General features: G+C 40.8%; 2 protein-coding genes across 9 annotated transcripts; both read right to left on the bottom strand.

Moving 5' to 3' along the window:
* On the bottom strand, positions 1-3,915 carry ing1 (inhibitor of growth family, member 1). Of its 2 annotated transcripts, XM_069154055.1 has the most exons (5): positions 3,803-3,915; positions 3,001-3,111; positions 2,217-2,403; positions 1,594-1,742; positions 1-953 (listed from the first exon to the last, which is right to left on the bottom strand). In XM_069154055.1, the coding sequence occupies exons 3-5, from the start codon at positions 2,353-2,355 to the stop codon at positions 321-323; spliced, it is 921 nt and encodes a 306-aa protein (XP_069010156.1). In that variant the 5' UTR covers positions 2,356-2,403; positions 3,001-3,111; positions 3,803-3,915; the 3' UTR covers positions 1-320. The 2 variants fall into 2 exon arrangements, with proteins under 2 accessions (XP_069010156.1, XP_069010155.1); XM_069154054.1 differs by lacking the exon at positions 3,001-3,111.
* Positions 3,916-4,990: 1,075 nt separating this feature from the next.
* Positions 4,991-12,198, bottom strand: naxd (NAD(P)HX dehydratase). 7 transcript variants are annotated; one of them, XM_069154048.1, is made up of 12 exons: positions 11,014-11,639; positions 10,686-10,872; positions 10,155-10,598; positions 9,800-9,950; positions 9,659-9,704; positions 9,475-9,563; positions 8,354-8,462; positions 7,781-7,831; positions 7,544-7,648; positions 6,854-6,974; positions 6,610-6,733; positions 4,991-5,594 (listed from the first exon to the last, which is right to left on the bottom strand). In XM_069154048.1, exons 1-12 carry the CDS (start codon positions 11,197-11,199, stop codon positions 5,444-5,446), a joined length of 1,764 nt encoding a protein of 587 aa, XP_069010149.1. In that variant the 5' UTR covers positions 11,200-11,639; the 3' UTR covers positions 4,991-5,443. The 7 variants fall into 7 exon arrangements, with proteins under 7 accessions (XP_069010149.1, XP_069010148.1, XP_069010154.1 ...); XM_069154047.1 differs by having other exon boundaries at positions 10,686-11,639; XM_069154053.1 differs by lacking the exons at positions 10,155-10,598; positions 10,686-10,872; positions 11,014-11,639 and adding an exon at positions 12,010-12,198.
* Between the last annotated feature and the right edge of the window lie 1,208 nt (positions 12,199-13,406).

Raw genomic sequence — 13,406 nt, 5'->3', positions numbered from 1 at the left:
TTAGTTTAGAAATGTTTTATTTGTTAATGAACCATATATAATTGAACTGGTGATGTTGCATGCATGATGAAAACAAAGAGGGGAGTGAAGTGCAGAACAGCTGGTTACAAACATGCACATGGTCTCGTTCTGAACTTTACAAATACTCCCAACCAGGAGGGGGCGATCTCATTCCTCAGCAGTTACAAAAATAACTATTTACAAGATCCCTCTCATCAATTCGTTACTCTATTTTAAACAAGTGTTAAGTGGAAATAGAAACAAAGACGGATAAAATTAAATTTGGACACTCCAGTGTTCGTTGGGCCAGGCAGGGCGAGCTACCTGTTGTAGGCCCTCTCCTTCTTAGCCCTCTCCAAGGCCTTGTCCATGGTCTTCTCATTCTCACCTCTACACTTGGGGCAGTACCACTTGCCTTTGGGCTTATGATGGAGCCCGACACAGGAGAAATGAAACCACTCGATGGGACATTCATCATTATCACAGCCGATCATCTCGCCGTAGGACACCTGCTCGCACAGGCAGTACGTGGGCTCGTCTGGATCGATGGGCAGGTCCGGAGGGGAAACCTCTCTCTCGGACTTGCCTTTCGACCTTTTCTTCTTCTTAGAGGATGTCTTGGCCCTCTTTTCGCGAGACGCCCCCACTCCCACTTCCTCGGCGTGATCCAGACCCCCGTAACTCTCCCGGGTTTCTCCGTTTTTCTGGCGTCTTGAGCGTTTACCTCCAGCCTTGTCTCCGCCTCCCGAGCCTGGGGTAACCTCATCGCGTTTCTTGTCATGGTGTCCAGGTTTGCCCGGAGTGACTGTAGCAGAGGATGAGGACATCATGGATGCTGCAGTGGTCGTCGTGGAGGTTGCCGTGGGAACGTGACTTTCTGGGACTTCTTGAGAGGACAGCAGAAGTTCAGAATGCCAGTCTATTTGTCGTGTTCGGTTCTCAACCAACTCCACCTGAAAAAACAAACAAACAAAAAAAGGACATTATTTTTTTTACCGTTATCTGCAATTCATTAACATACATGTAAGGAAACTAAACGCCTACCAAGTTTTTTTTTTTAACTACCACTTTTTTGGTAAGGTTATACAAGCTTCATTGGATGCATCATGTTTTTGAAAAGCTAACTTTTAATTAAACCTATAATTGGCCAACCCCTCTTCATAGATGGACACAAAAAGTACTAAAGGGGAGTTTTTATATTGAAATTAGTACCACACACTGTCCACTAAACATCTGTTCCACAAGAGACAACTTGTTCAAACTGACATTCCAAACATGTCAAATATGAAGTAAGTTTCTGAACCCCGTCAGGTGGATTAATAATCTCCAACGAGCTCATTTGTTCACAGAACTTTATTCTTGTACCGAGTTCAGTTCAATGTAAATGTTACATGGACATTAGACCCCAATACAAAAAGGCCTCGTTAAAAAGCTCTATAAAATGTCTTTTCTCCGTTTTATTCATTCAGGTTAGATTTTCGGACAAATATCTTTATAGAAAAGCACTGCTCGAGTCAGTCGCACACATTCAGACCTGAAAGTTTGCAAATGAGTTTCACTACAGCAGCCAAAAGGGTGTTTTTATTTTCATACCATTTGACCGGCAATCTGGATCTTTTCATCTCCAAGCTCCTGACTGCGGATCAACGCCCTCTGAATGGACAACTGAACCTTGCGCCTCTGAAGGGAGTCCGATTCCCTGCGATAACGTTCGTAAGCATCATCGAGCTCCTTCAGAACATCTGGCCGAAAAATAAATTCAGGGGGGAAAAAAAGTTTCGAGTGAAAATAAGAAAATGCAAATTTGACAATTTTATTTTATGTCATTTCATTTACAAATGGAGTGAAAGAAACATGACTCAAATATAAAAACAAGACGGGTCAGACATACCAAGCCTGTTTTATTGAGTTGATTTTGTTTTAGTCAAGTAGATGTTTTAAAGAAATGTCAATGAGCCTTTATAATAGAGTCGAGTTTATACTATTACTACCACATTAGAGCAGTAGGCTATATATATATATATATATATGTATATATATGGAGGCAAGTCTGTCTAGATATCAGTTTCTCTGTAGATCATAATCAACTAAAAGATTTGTAAAGCGAATCCTTTAAGTGTGCTATGTATTAATTATAATACATTTTTATGAAACCACTTTAGTATACAGTTCTGGAGGAAGCAGAGAGATTTGAAAAGAGTAACCGGCTTCTTTACCTTGATACTTGGCATCAATTTCCTTCATGAGGGACACGCTCCTCTGCAAGTCAAAGGGCAGCGACTCCACCAGATCCAAATACTCCTCCACATAATTCACAACGACGTGTCCTGGGTCACCATTGGTCGGGTTCAACATTGCGGATCCGTTTTTTTTTTCTTCCGCAGGGCTCTCCTACACCTGCACCTGCGAACAACAAATCAACATGTTTATTGCTCGTGTTCCAGTTTGCAAATAAATATATGGCAGTTATTACTTCAGTGCATCATGAATAATATGAACATGCATTTAGTGTTGTTGTTTTTTTTGCAGTGTTTTCTCAATATATCATATGCAGTGTTAGGGAGTTACATGTAATGAAATTACAAAATAAATGAGAAATAGATGTAATTTTATTGCAGTTCCTCGTCAAAATGTTGGTGATTACAAATGGGTTACATCAGTATATTGTTTTTGGTAAAAAAAAAAAAAAAAAAAGCTTATATGTGGCAAACAGGTCCACAACCCTGTTGATACTTCTGTCATCACTGAGCATGAATACGGGAACATATTTTCTGATCCGCATGTGATTTATTTAGCCGGACGTGCTTTAAAACAAACTTCAATCTTAATTTAAATTCACATTAAATAAAAAAAAAAAGGTTTGACAGCAGTGAACACACTTTAAATTGCACTTTTAGGCTTAATTTTCCACATTTGTTAGAAAAAAATGAATCAAATGTAATTCAAGTAGTTGTATTTCTTATTACATTTTTTTTTTTTTTTTTTTTTTTTTTTTGGTACCAGTGTGATGGTTGAAATGTTAAAGGGAGGAGGAAGAGGAGGAAGAGGAGGAGGAGGAGGAGCAGCTGATCTGCAGTCAGCCATCCTGAAATTGCAACGTGTACTACGAATCTGCCAAAAAAAAAAAAAGAGAGTAAAACTACACAATAATAACTCATCTGAGGAATTACAGAAGAGCCGAGTGGACGATGAAGTAGTCAGTCGTTACTGAGGAGAGACGAGCTGCCGCGAAACGAACCGGAACCGAGTTAACTGCTGATCTGGATCATTTCTGATCACAACAGCTGAGCTCCGTTTTCTAACGTTTCGTCGGTGCTAACTGCAGCTAACGTTCACTGAACTTTTTTTTTTTTTTTTTTTTTGCAAAGTTTGAGGTCGGCTGTTACTAAAAAAAAAAACAAAACAAATTTTGTTGTTGTTTTTATTTGTATTATTCTTATTTCATTAAAAACGTGACGGTACGTCGCTTTAATCGTTAGAAAGATACAAACATTAGCTCCGTTCACAACACACCGTAAATAACCTGCTTTTACGATGCGCAAACCACCCCCCCCCCCCAAAAAAAAACAACAACAACAACAACAACAACAAGCCCGCAGTGGTTTAAACTAAATTTAAACTTTGTTTAAACGATGTTATTATTTCCGTCCCGTTTGCTCCGGTGTAGCGGTTAGCTAAATTAGCTTTGTTAGCTTACAACGTTACTACGCGGACGTGTGGCATAATTCAACAGACAAATAAACACCGGAGAACAAACTACACTTACGCAGCCGGTAGGTACGCGGCTCACGGAGGAACTTACCTGTGGATATTGTTGTTTTTTCCCCCCTTGTATCTGACCTTTACCACTGCGTGATGCTGCCGCCGCTCTGGCTGCTAACGCTGTTTTTTTTTTTTTTTTTTTGCGTCGCCGACACGGTTGCTGACCAAATGTTTTCCGAAATGCGCATGCGCGGCCCACAGAGCGGGTGTAGTAATGGTCGGAGCCTGGTAGGAAATAATAAACTGATATGATCCGTATATACACACATGGATGCAGCTCACATCAGTCAATCATACACTTCCCTCCGTTTCTTGCATTAAAAAAATAAATAAAAAAATTCTAATATTTATTATATATATATATATATATATATATATTCCATTTAATATACATTTTTATTATATTTAATAAAATATAATAGATAATTACATTTAATTATCTATTATATTTTATAATATAATATATATATATTATTTATAAATAAATACATTTATTTATATAATTTATAATATATAATTATTTTATATCTATAAATTATAATTTATAGATAATAAAGTTTATAATATACATTATATGTAATGTATATTATATTATCACACCGTTATTATACCTGCCAATGTTTTGTTTTCAAGATATGGGAGTTGTTGTTTTTTTCCGGGGGGGGTTTAGGGGTTGTTGTGCTTCTAGTGTCAGGCTTTTACATCTGGTTGCTTCCATCCCTTTATTTACACTCCATGTTCCTTCCCGACTCTCTGCGCTCACATGTTCTGTATCTTAATACAACCCGAAATACTAACAAAGCTTTTCTCATTTACATTTGTATGTGCGTTTGTAGTATTTCATAGATAATGAAGCACTTTAGGTAACGCCAGACAACACTGATGCCATGCTTCCATCTCGGCATACACCTTATATTTATTTGTAGTTTGACTTTATGATAATAAAGTTTGAGGGCAATGCAAATTACGGAGTTTTCCAGGAGAAACAATAAAACGAGAGGGCGCCGGTAGATGACCTTAAAATAGCAGAAACCCCCAGTGTGCGTGTTACTCAGCCAACACCAGCATCCCTGATGTTCTGCACGAACTGTCAGCTCTTATCTACTGCAAAAAGCAGGCTTGTGGGTTTATATGCTGCATCGCCACACTGGCAACAAAAGTGTGTCACCATGACTTAGTGTGGATTTCTTTCTGGAACTTGCATAAAAAGAAACTCACACAAAACTAGTTATTTTTTATTTTTTTTATTTCAAAATTCAAACAGGTTTCTGGTTAAATGTGACCCCATTCATCGTAAAATGTGGATCTCTTTGGTGGGCTGTGAAGAATTTACCTCCACACTCAAAATTGCTTGAAGAGAACATATTTCTCCAGCCCACCAAAAAGACGGTTAAAAATGAAAATTTAAAGTTTCAGTGTGTAGGATTCAGTGAGATCGATAGGTAGAAATGGAATAAAATATAATCATTTTATAGTATAATCAACTTAAACTCAGAATTTATGCATTTTTTTTTTAAACTTTAGAATGAGCTATGAGCCATTCATATCTACTTGGGGAGCAGGCCTTAGATTCTGTTGTAAGTTCTGCAACCTCACTGCTGGATGCCACTAAATCCTATACACTGCTCCTTTAAGCACATACAGTATAGTTTTATACAACAAGGTTGATTGTTGACCATTTTCAGCTTTCAAACAGCTTTTTGAAGGCTGAGCCGATCTCCTGGATCATGTCTGTGGTGGTGGTGGACCTGCCATGTCGCTGGAAGGCTTGACTGTTGCACTGTCTGGTCAGGGAGCAGGCGCCGAACGCTGCGACAATAGATGGATTCACACTGAGGGAGGAACAAATTAGGGGTTTTAGAAAACACACATATACTAATCACATTTCCTTGTGCTATATGAAACTTATAAAAACCGCACTGGTGTTTTTTCATGCATCACAGCAGACAACATAAGCAGGAAATCCTCTCATTCGAGGACCAGAATATACTATCAACATTTCTGTTTGATAAATGATGATTAATTCCATGTTAACTGATCAAATAACTGACTAATCATTTCAGCTTAATACATTAAAAAGGTGACTAAATATCCACCAGAATGGATCATCTAAATCCAGGGATTTTTATGCCCCTGCAATGTGATTTCTGTACCACGGTGGGGGGAATGGAGGCCAATGGGTGAGTAAACATATAAAACCAATCTTAACACTAACTGGAGGGTTTTGGAAAATGACTTGCAATATTTAAAGTTTCTGAATTTTGTAAGTAATGTGCTTAAACATATTAAAACACTGGTCTGGCCCTTTTAAGATGCTACATATCGGCTATCTGGTGGTCTTGAGAAGTCATGAAAAGCATTGAATTAAGCAAAAAAAAAGGATGTAAAGAAAGTATTAAAAGTTTTAAACTTCATTTAGAAGTCTTGAATCTTGTCCCTCGGTTGTAAACAGTGTTTCCACTGCAAACTACAGTAACTAGGAAGCTCATCATCTTAATGATCTTGATTATAGTAAAAAACCTACATGACCTTAATTAACTAATTCATTATTTTGTATGGGTTAATGAATCCATAAATTTTCTGCTGCTTCTCTGGGTCCAGGTCACATTTAATATTTATATCACTACAGCCACTCGATATTACAGTTACTAGAAATGATTGTGATATATAACAAATTCATGTCCACAATCCTCCAACTAAATTTCCTTCACAGTTTGGACTGTATGACCATGAAAAATATTTAAATAGGAATTAAATCTGGTATCAAAATGTATTCAACGTTATCTGTTGAAGCCTGCAGAAGCTCCGTCTTTACAAACACAAAGCAGGAACAGCCGGTAGTGTCACCTTTTGAGTATTCCAGCTGTGGAGGCAGTGTGGGCCCAGTGTGCCAGCACTCCCACAGATCCAGATAGGAGATCACCTTGTCCGCCACATCTTCTCCCGCTGCCCTCTAAACTGCACGAGTACACTGGAAACAACGGGACACGGCATGAGGTCACAAAAAAGAAGCGTCTCAGACTTAATATCCGTGTAGAGATTTACGCCAGTGGGTGTAAGCATGCGTTATAAAGATGTGTTTGATATAAACCTTTGCTGCCGTCTGTGATGAGATCCTGTTCTCCCTTTAGCACCAGAGTCAGGTTGCCCATAGCGACACTGAGCTGCATGACGCAGCGCTGATAATCACTGCTGTCCATGGGCTCATGGTGCTGAAACATCCAACACACAGACAAGATGAAAATGCACACACACACACACACACACACACACACACACACACACACACACACACACAGTACATTATCACACAGAATCCGTGCACATGTAATATGCTGCACGCTGTTCTGCATATTGCATCTGAATATTGTCCAGTGAAGAGCAGGTTAGGGCTTTAAAAAAATAAATGTTATATGCCATTTTAATTTGAGTCTGTTAGATAATTACATTTTAATTATTACTGTGATGGAAATATTGCTTTCATGAATGGAAAAGTTTAAATTGCTTTTTATTTTTCAAATTTTAATTAAAACTTTAATAATAGTAACTGCATAATTATAACTGTACAGTGGGGTATGACTATGCCAATCAAATTCCAAACAGCTTTTCCATTTTACTTCAGTCATACAATGCCTATTTAAGTATATGAAAATGAATATGGGATTATTGTATTTATATTTTCACTGAAATAACACATACATATGTGGACAATTAAAATGATTGTTTACATTATTGTTCACATAGCACTTGTTGACTGACCGAACTCTGCCAAGAGACCCACCAGTGCCTCGTATAGTCGGGTGAACTCCATGAAGTTAGGTGTGAGGATACCCTTCTGGTATCCTTGAATAACAGATGGTTGCTGTGTAACTAGCCATAATCCGTCCTGTTGAAAAATCACACACACACACACACACACACACACACACACACACACACACACACACACGCTTTGTATGACTTTGGAAATAATAACCCATCTGTTCAACAGCTGGAATTTGATGTTATCCAGACTTACTGCATCAATGACTACCGGGATGTCTCTTGCTTTAGACTTCTCTATCACCTCCTAAAGGAGAGAAAGTACAGCATTATCAAAACAGAATGTCAAATTAAAACACCCATCACAGAAACATGTATAATAAAGTGATGTTTGTTTCCCCAGCTCGCTGTAATGTTCTCTTTAGGCTGCACTGAAATAGAACTTTTACGTACAGATGTGACTGTTTCATTACTCAATGATTACAGATAGATGTCAGGTAGATCAATTCTTTCACCCCAAACTCAAAATATCAGCTAAAATACAATTTACCAATTATTTCTTTCAGACAAAGTTTAAGTCTGTAATTCTTGCTCTATTTTCTATAACATTATCCGTTAACAATCTACAAAACTGTTTTTTGGGGAAATAAAAGCAAATTTTTCAGCCATCAGTCACAGGGAGCCACAAACACGTGAAGCTTAAATCCATCAGTGTATTCTGTCTAACAACTGTAAAAGATCTGACTAGTAACACTTCTGTGGTTATCCACACGTAGCTGGTCTAAGAGACTCTCATGAGTACAAGGGAGAGTGAATATATCCCACGTGCCTTGGCTGTTTTCAGTAACAAGTCTTCTCTCCCAAGACCTGGTCCCACCACAAGGCCATGCAGTCTTGGGAGCCACTTTTCTATTTCTTCCACTGCATTAGGACTGTCCCTTGATGCACACAAATAAAGACACACAGTGTAAGTTAGATGTTTCTATGTATAATGAATTGTTTCTTTCAGCCTTGCTTGCCTTGTTATAAATCTGTTTTGCATGGAACCATGCAGCCAACACAAAAATACACACAAAGTGAAGACCAGGAGTTGAATGGAGAGAAGTGTCTCTGTGGCTTATATTGGTTTTATGTCCCATTTATACCATTTTGCATTTGTGCCAGAAATATGATGGCATGTATGGTATTTGCAATCCTCTATTCTTAAAATAGTCCATTTTGACAATCTGCTTCTCAGAAGAATAAGTATGAATAGATCAAACTGATGCAACAGTTGTATAATACATCCTCACCTAATGGAGGTTATAGTGGTATTTTGGAGGGTTTTGTTTGCAATACTGTTGAACTGTGAAAGTATATCTGTTGAACAGAGATTATGTTTCAGGATCCTGGTATTGCGAATGCTTCCTTGATCATCATCACTCTAATTTACGAGGTCTTCTGATCATCGTTTTACTTTCTGTGAACATAATAAATGAACCGTGTACTTATGGCTCGCTGCAACACCTTCTTGGTACGTTTCTGTCCACTTAAAGTGAAGTAAAGTGAACAACAGCAACGTGACTCAACAATCATATTGATTTGTAGTGCAGGCTATTTGTTAAATCTGACACCAGAACCCACGTTCAAAACCTTTAGAGAGCATGACGGCCATGCAAAGACGAAGCTTCCCATCTACCAACAGCCAGGTTTAACATCTTAGATACAACAAATAACATACCTCATAGACATTATGGCAAGCCATAACCAAAGATCTGCTCTGATTATGAAATCATGATGAGAAGACTAAAGATTACATGCAGTTGTAAAGCGTGACCTTATACAGTATTATAATTCTACTTGTAATGCCTAATGAGTGTTATACACAGTTGGAATGCATTTTAATGTTTAAAACAACCCCCATAATAGTCAAAATGACATTAAGATAATTATTGGTCCATCCGTACTTACAGAACTGGATGAACTATGAGTTCGGGGCTGTAAGACTTGATAACAGTCGCGGCGTCTTTGGTGCAGAACACGTGAGACAAATCAGCCCCCTGGGGATGAGAAAAAGACACCGTCACTGAACCGAAGCAGAACCAAAAAGATCAATTCTAAATGAGAGGAACTGATGATCGGAATCACTGCTTACCACTTTCAGTGCAGAGATGGCTGCAAAGTACGGAGCTCCAGTGTAGCTTCAGGGATTGGAGATGGAAAGAAATGAGGGAGAATGTTCAATGCACAAACATATTCAATAATTATTCTCTCAATGATGTTTATAGTGACATACTCTTGGCATCCTCCAATGATCCCGATACGTCCGCTTTGTCCCTTGTGCTTTTTGGACGACAGTGCAGGGACTATGCTCTTCACTAGTGAGACGATGTCGTCATCCATGCCTTTGTGCGACGCCGACCCCAAACTGTAGTAGCGTTCAAACACTGAGGAAATAAACGAAGGGAGAGTTTTACCACTTTCGAGTTCGCATTCAGCCATTTTTCCAGTTATCTTACAGATACGTCAGCACAATGTAATATGAAGTTAAATAATCCACCACTGAGCCTTCACATTACGGCCGATCCGCCTTTACTTCTCTCGTCACACATTCCACCTCGGGGCCAAACACATGACACCGGAACTGATACCTAATGCCTGAGGATCTGTGTTCAACAGGGGACTCTGTTGGCTGTAACAGTCTGTCTGGGATGAAGGGCGTCTGAGATGACTGGACTGGCCACGTGTATACGACGGGGAGGCACTGGAGGTGACGGGGGCGCGGGCCGGAGGACCCGTCTTGGAGGGAGCGGCCGCGGAGCCGGCGGCGGAGGAGATGCTGGAGAACATCTGGCCGAGCATCTGCAGCATGTGCAGCTCCCTGGCGTGCTCAGCCTCTCTGCGGCGGTCTTCTGCTTGCAAGCGCTGCTCCTCCATCCGGTAGAAGTTGTCCTCGGCTTGGGCGCTCTGCTCCAGGAACTGCTCCATTAGTTTCTCCATGGGGAAGTTGGCACGTCGCTTCCTGGGCCGCTTGGGCGTCCTGGCCGGCAGAGAACAGGCCGACTGGCTGCTGTTGTGCGGTCTGGATGAGGTACCTGAAGGGCAGAAGGAGGGAGACATTATAAAAGCATTACAATAACACAGAGAAGCAAAACACATGCGGATAAGGACGGTGCGCTTACTATTATTGCCCACTGTGACTTTAACCGGAATAGGGATGGGAACAGTTGGGTACTCCAGCTTGACTTCAGTCTCTGCAGGATAAGGACACTCCCCGGTGCTCTCCGAGTATGCGTCCTGAACGTCCTCTCCATCCTCCTCCAGGCCGTCCACGGCCTCCTCTCCTCCCGCCCCGCTGTCTATGAACTCCTGGGGGTCAAGAACCGGCCGGTTGCTCAGAATCATCTCCATGGCGTCATAAAACTTACAGATCTTGTGATACTGCCCGTTGTTCCGGAGATTCCCTTCCTTCGCTAACAGGTACTGTCTCTTGAGGCTTTTGATCCGCACCCTGCATTGTTCCGGCGTCCTCTCAAAGCCCATCGCCCCCAGCCTGCGGGAGACGTCGCGGTACACGAAGCTGTTTCGGAAGTTTCCATCCAGCGCCGCCTGGATGTCCTGCTCCCCCCAGATGTTCAACAGGGTCCTCGTCTCTACGTCCGACCACAGGAAGCCCCGCGTTGTGTTCGCTTGCATCGCCGATCCAAAACAGGCCGGTGCACAGCGTTAACCTCCACCACGAGGACTTGAATGGAGATGTGTTGACACTGCGGATTATGATGGACGTCTGCCCTGGATCTCCGCTCGCGCAGCGACGCTCTCCCGAACAACGTCAAAACCCGCAAACGGCCATTCAGGTCGCTCAAAAGGACCGGAGGGGCCCGGCGGCGGGTCGAGTCTTAAAGTTCAGTATCATTACAATGGCGTGCACGGGTCAACTCTTTGTACGCTAGCGAAAGCCTAGCCATCTATGTTTACCCTTTCAACGTCGTTACCAAAATGCGTAGCTCAGTACTTTTAAGATAAACTGACTGAGGATCAGCTTCCTGAGCCGTTTCTACAACCTTCGGCTTCCTGGAGGGAATTCTCAAACTGACCTCTGATCAGTCCTCTGAGGTTAACTTCACCTTTCTCCGCCCCGCCCTCCCCCGCCCTCCCCCCGTATCGCTCGTGTCCGCGGGGTCCTAAAGCCCCCGGGGTTTCAGCCGAGCTGTCGACCGCTCCACCAAGCCCGCACGGGACCACCTTTCAATGGCGCAGCTAACGTGACCAAGCTACCGATAATAAATATGAAAACGTCACGATACTTCCTCCACTTTACCTTTCTCGTTCAAACAGACCAACGTGGCGACAACCGACAGTGCAATTGTGACCGAGGCAAAGGCGAGCGTCTGCATCTGTTGCGGCATGTTGTCATTTGTTTATCGACCTGCAGCCGCCGACACAGAGAGGCCCCCCCCCGGACCTGGAAGCCCCCCCCGCCGGGTCGTACACAGTCTTTCTTACCTAAACTGGAACCGCGTTTCAACGCTGATAACTGTTCACAAGTGATCCTGAACATGAGGCGTCCTGACCCAATGCAAGTGGTACAGGAAGACACGAGCTTGTGATGCTTTTACGGCTCGTCGGACACTCCTATATCCAAGTAGGCTGCAATTGTCAAGAAGCGACCAACAGCTGAATAGGCAAACCGGAAGTACATTAAAGCTGCTGGCCACTAGATGGTAGTAAAGCTCTTGTGCCCAGTACTTTTTGCAGGCTTGTCAAAAAAAAAATAATATTTGTATTAAGTACAACTACAGTTCCAATCTGCGTTTTTATGTTCATGACATCCATCCTAGAGAGTTTGTGCAACTTATGGGAAACATATTTTACTATAAGTGTGATTAAAAACAGAACTGTGAAGCCTGCAACGTTTTTTTTGTTTTGTTTTTTAATTTATGGTATCTTGTATCATTGATAAATACAGTATTGGGCATTTGCAAAAATCAAAACAAATGAAAAATCTGTTGAAAATTCTGCAAGTAATAGTTATTTTAATTGGGGGGGGAAAAAAAGCCCTTTCCCCATAGACATGCACGAATTAGGAGTCAGGCTGACCTGCATATAAATATATCCAGACTGTATATTAATGGCAACGTGACACACCTATATAGTGTGTGTTGACATACGAACATGCATTGGCAGGCCTGTGCTAATTCACAGTATTTGAAGATGCAGGTATTATTTTTTTAAATCACAAACATGACTCGTTGATCACTATGTTTCTTTTCCTCAGAGGAAACACGGCACTATTAACTTTTTAAGGGAAACTTTTTGGATCACATTTCAAGTAGCACTTTGCACCCATGTGTCACAGCAAAGAGAAAACACAAGCATACTTATTTTTTTTTTTTTTACACAAAATCATATATAAATTTTAAATATTTAATTCCAAAGTGCTGAATTAATAGTTACAGATCCTGGTCTATATAATACAACATTATTTCATGAGAGGGTTTTTTTCAAATTGTTGCCAATCATGTAATTGTGTTTCGTGTGTGTTTGAAAACTATCATCAGCCCAACATGATATTTCTATAATTGAGGCTCTGAGTTTTGTCTTGCAGGCAAAAACAAATCAGACTCACATTTGACTTTACCTAAACTGGGCAAATAGCTGCCAAGCATGAAACAACAGACAAAAAAAAAAAAAAAAAAGACAAAACCTAATCATTTAGAAAGGGTTGTGAACTTTAAGATTTAGGATCAAATTTGCCATCAGCACAGTTTCGCAAAGATTAAATTGGACAGATTTTCTGATCTATGGTAGGTCATCTATTTAAGTGTGTAAGGTAAAATGTTTCCCTTATGTTTACACAATCCTTTTATAACTTTTATTCATCTGTCGGAATAGCGTTTATT

The sequence above is a fragment of the Embiotoca jacksoni genome, unplaced genomic scaffold, assembly GCF_022577435.1.
Source record: "Embiotoca jacksoni isolate LCO1_2020_lvr unplaced genomic scaffold, fEmbJac1.0.p SCAF_2, whole genome shotgun sequence".
NCBI lineage: Eukaryota > Metazoa > Chordata > Actinopteri > Embiotocidae > Embiotoca > Embiotoca jacksoni.
This window is presented reverse-complemented; position numbering and strand designations above follow the sequence as displayed.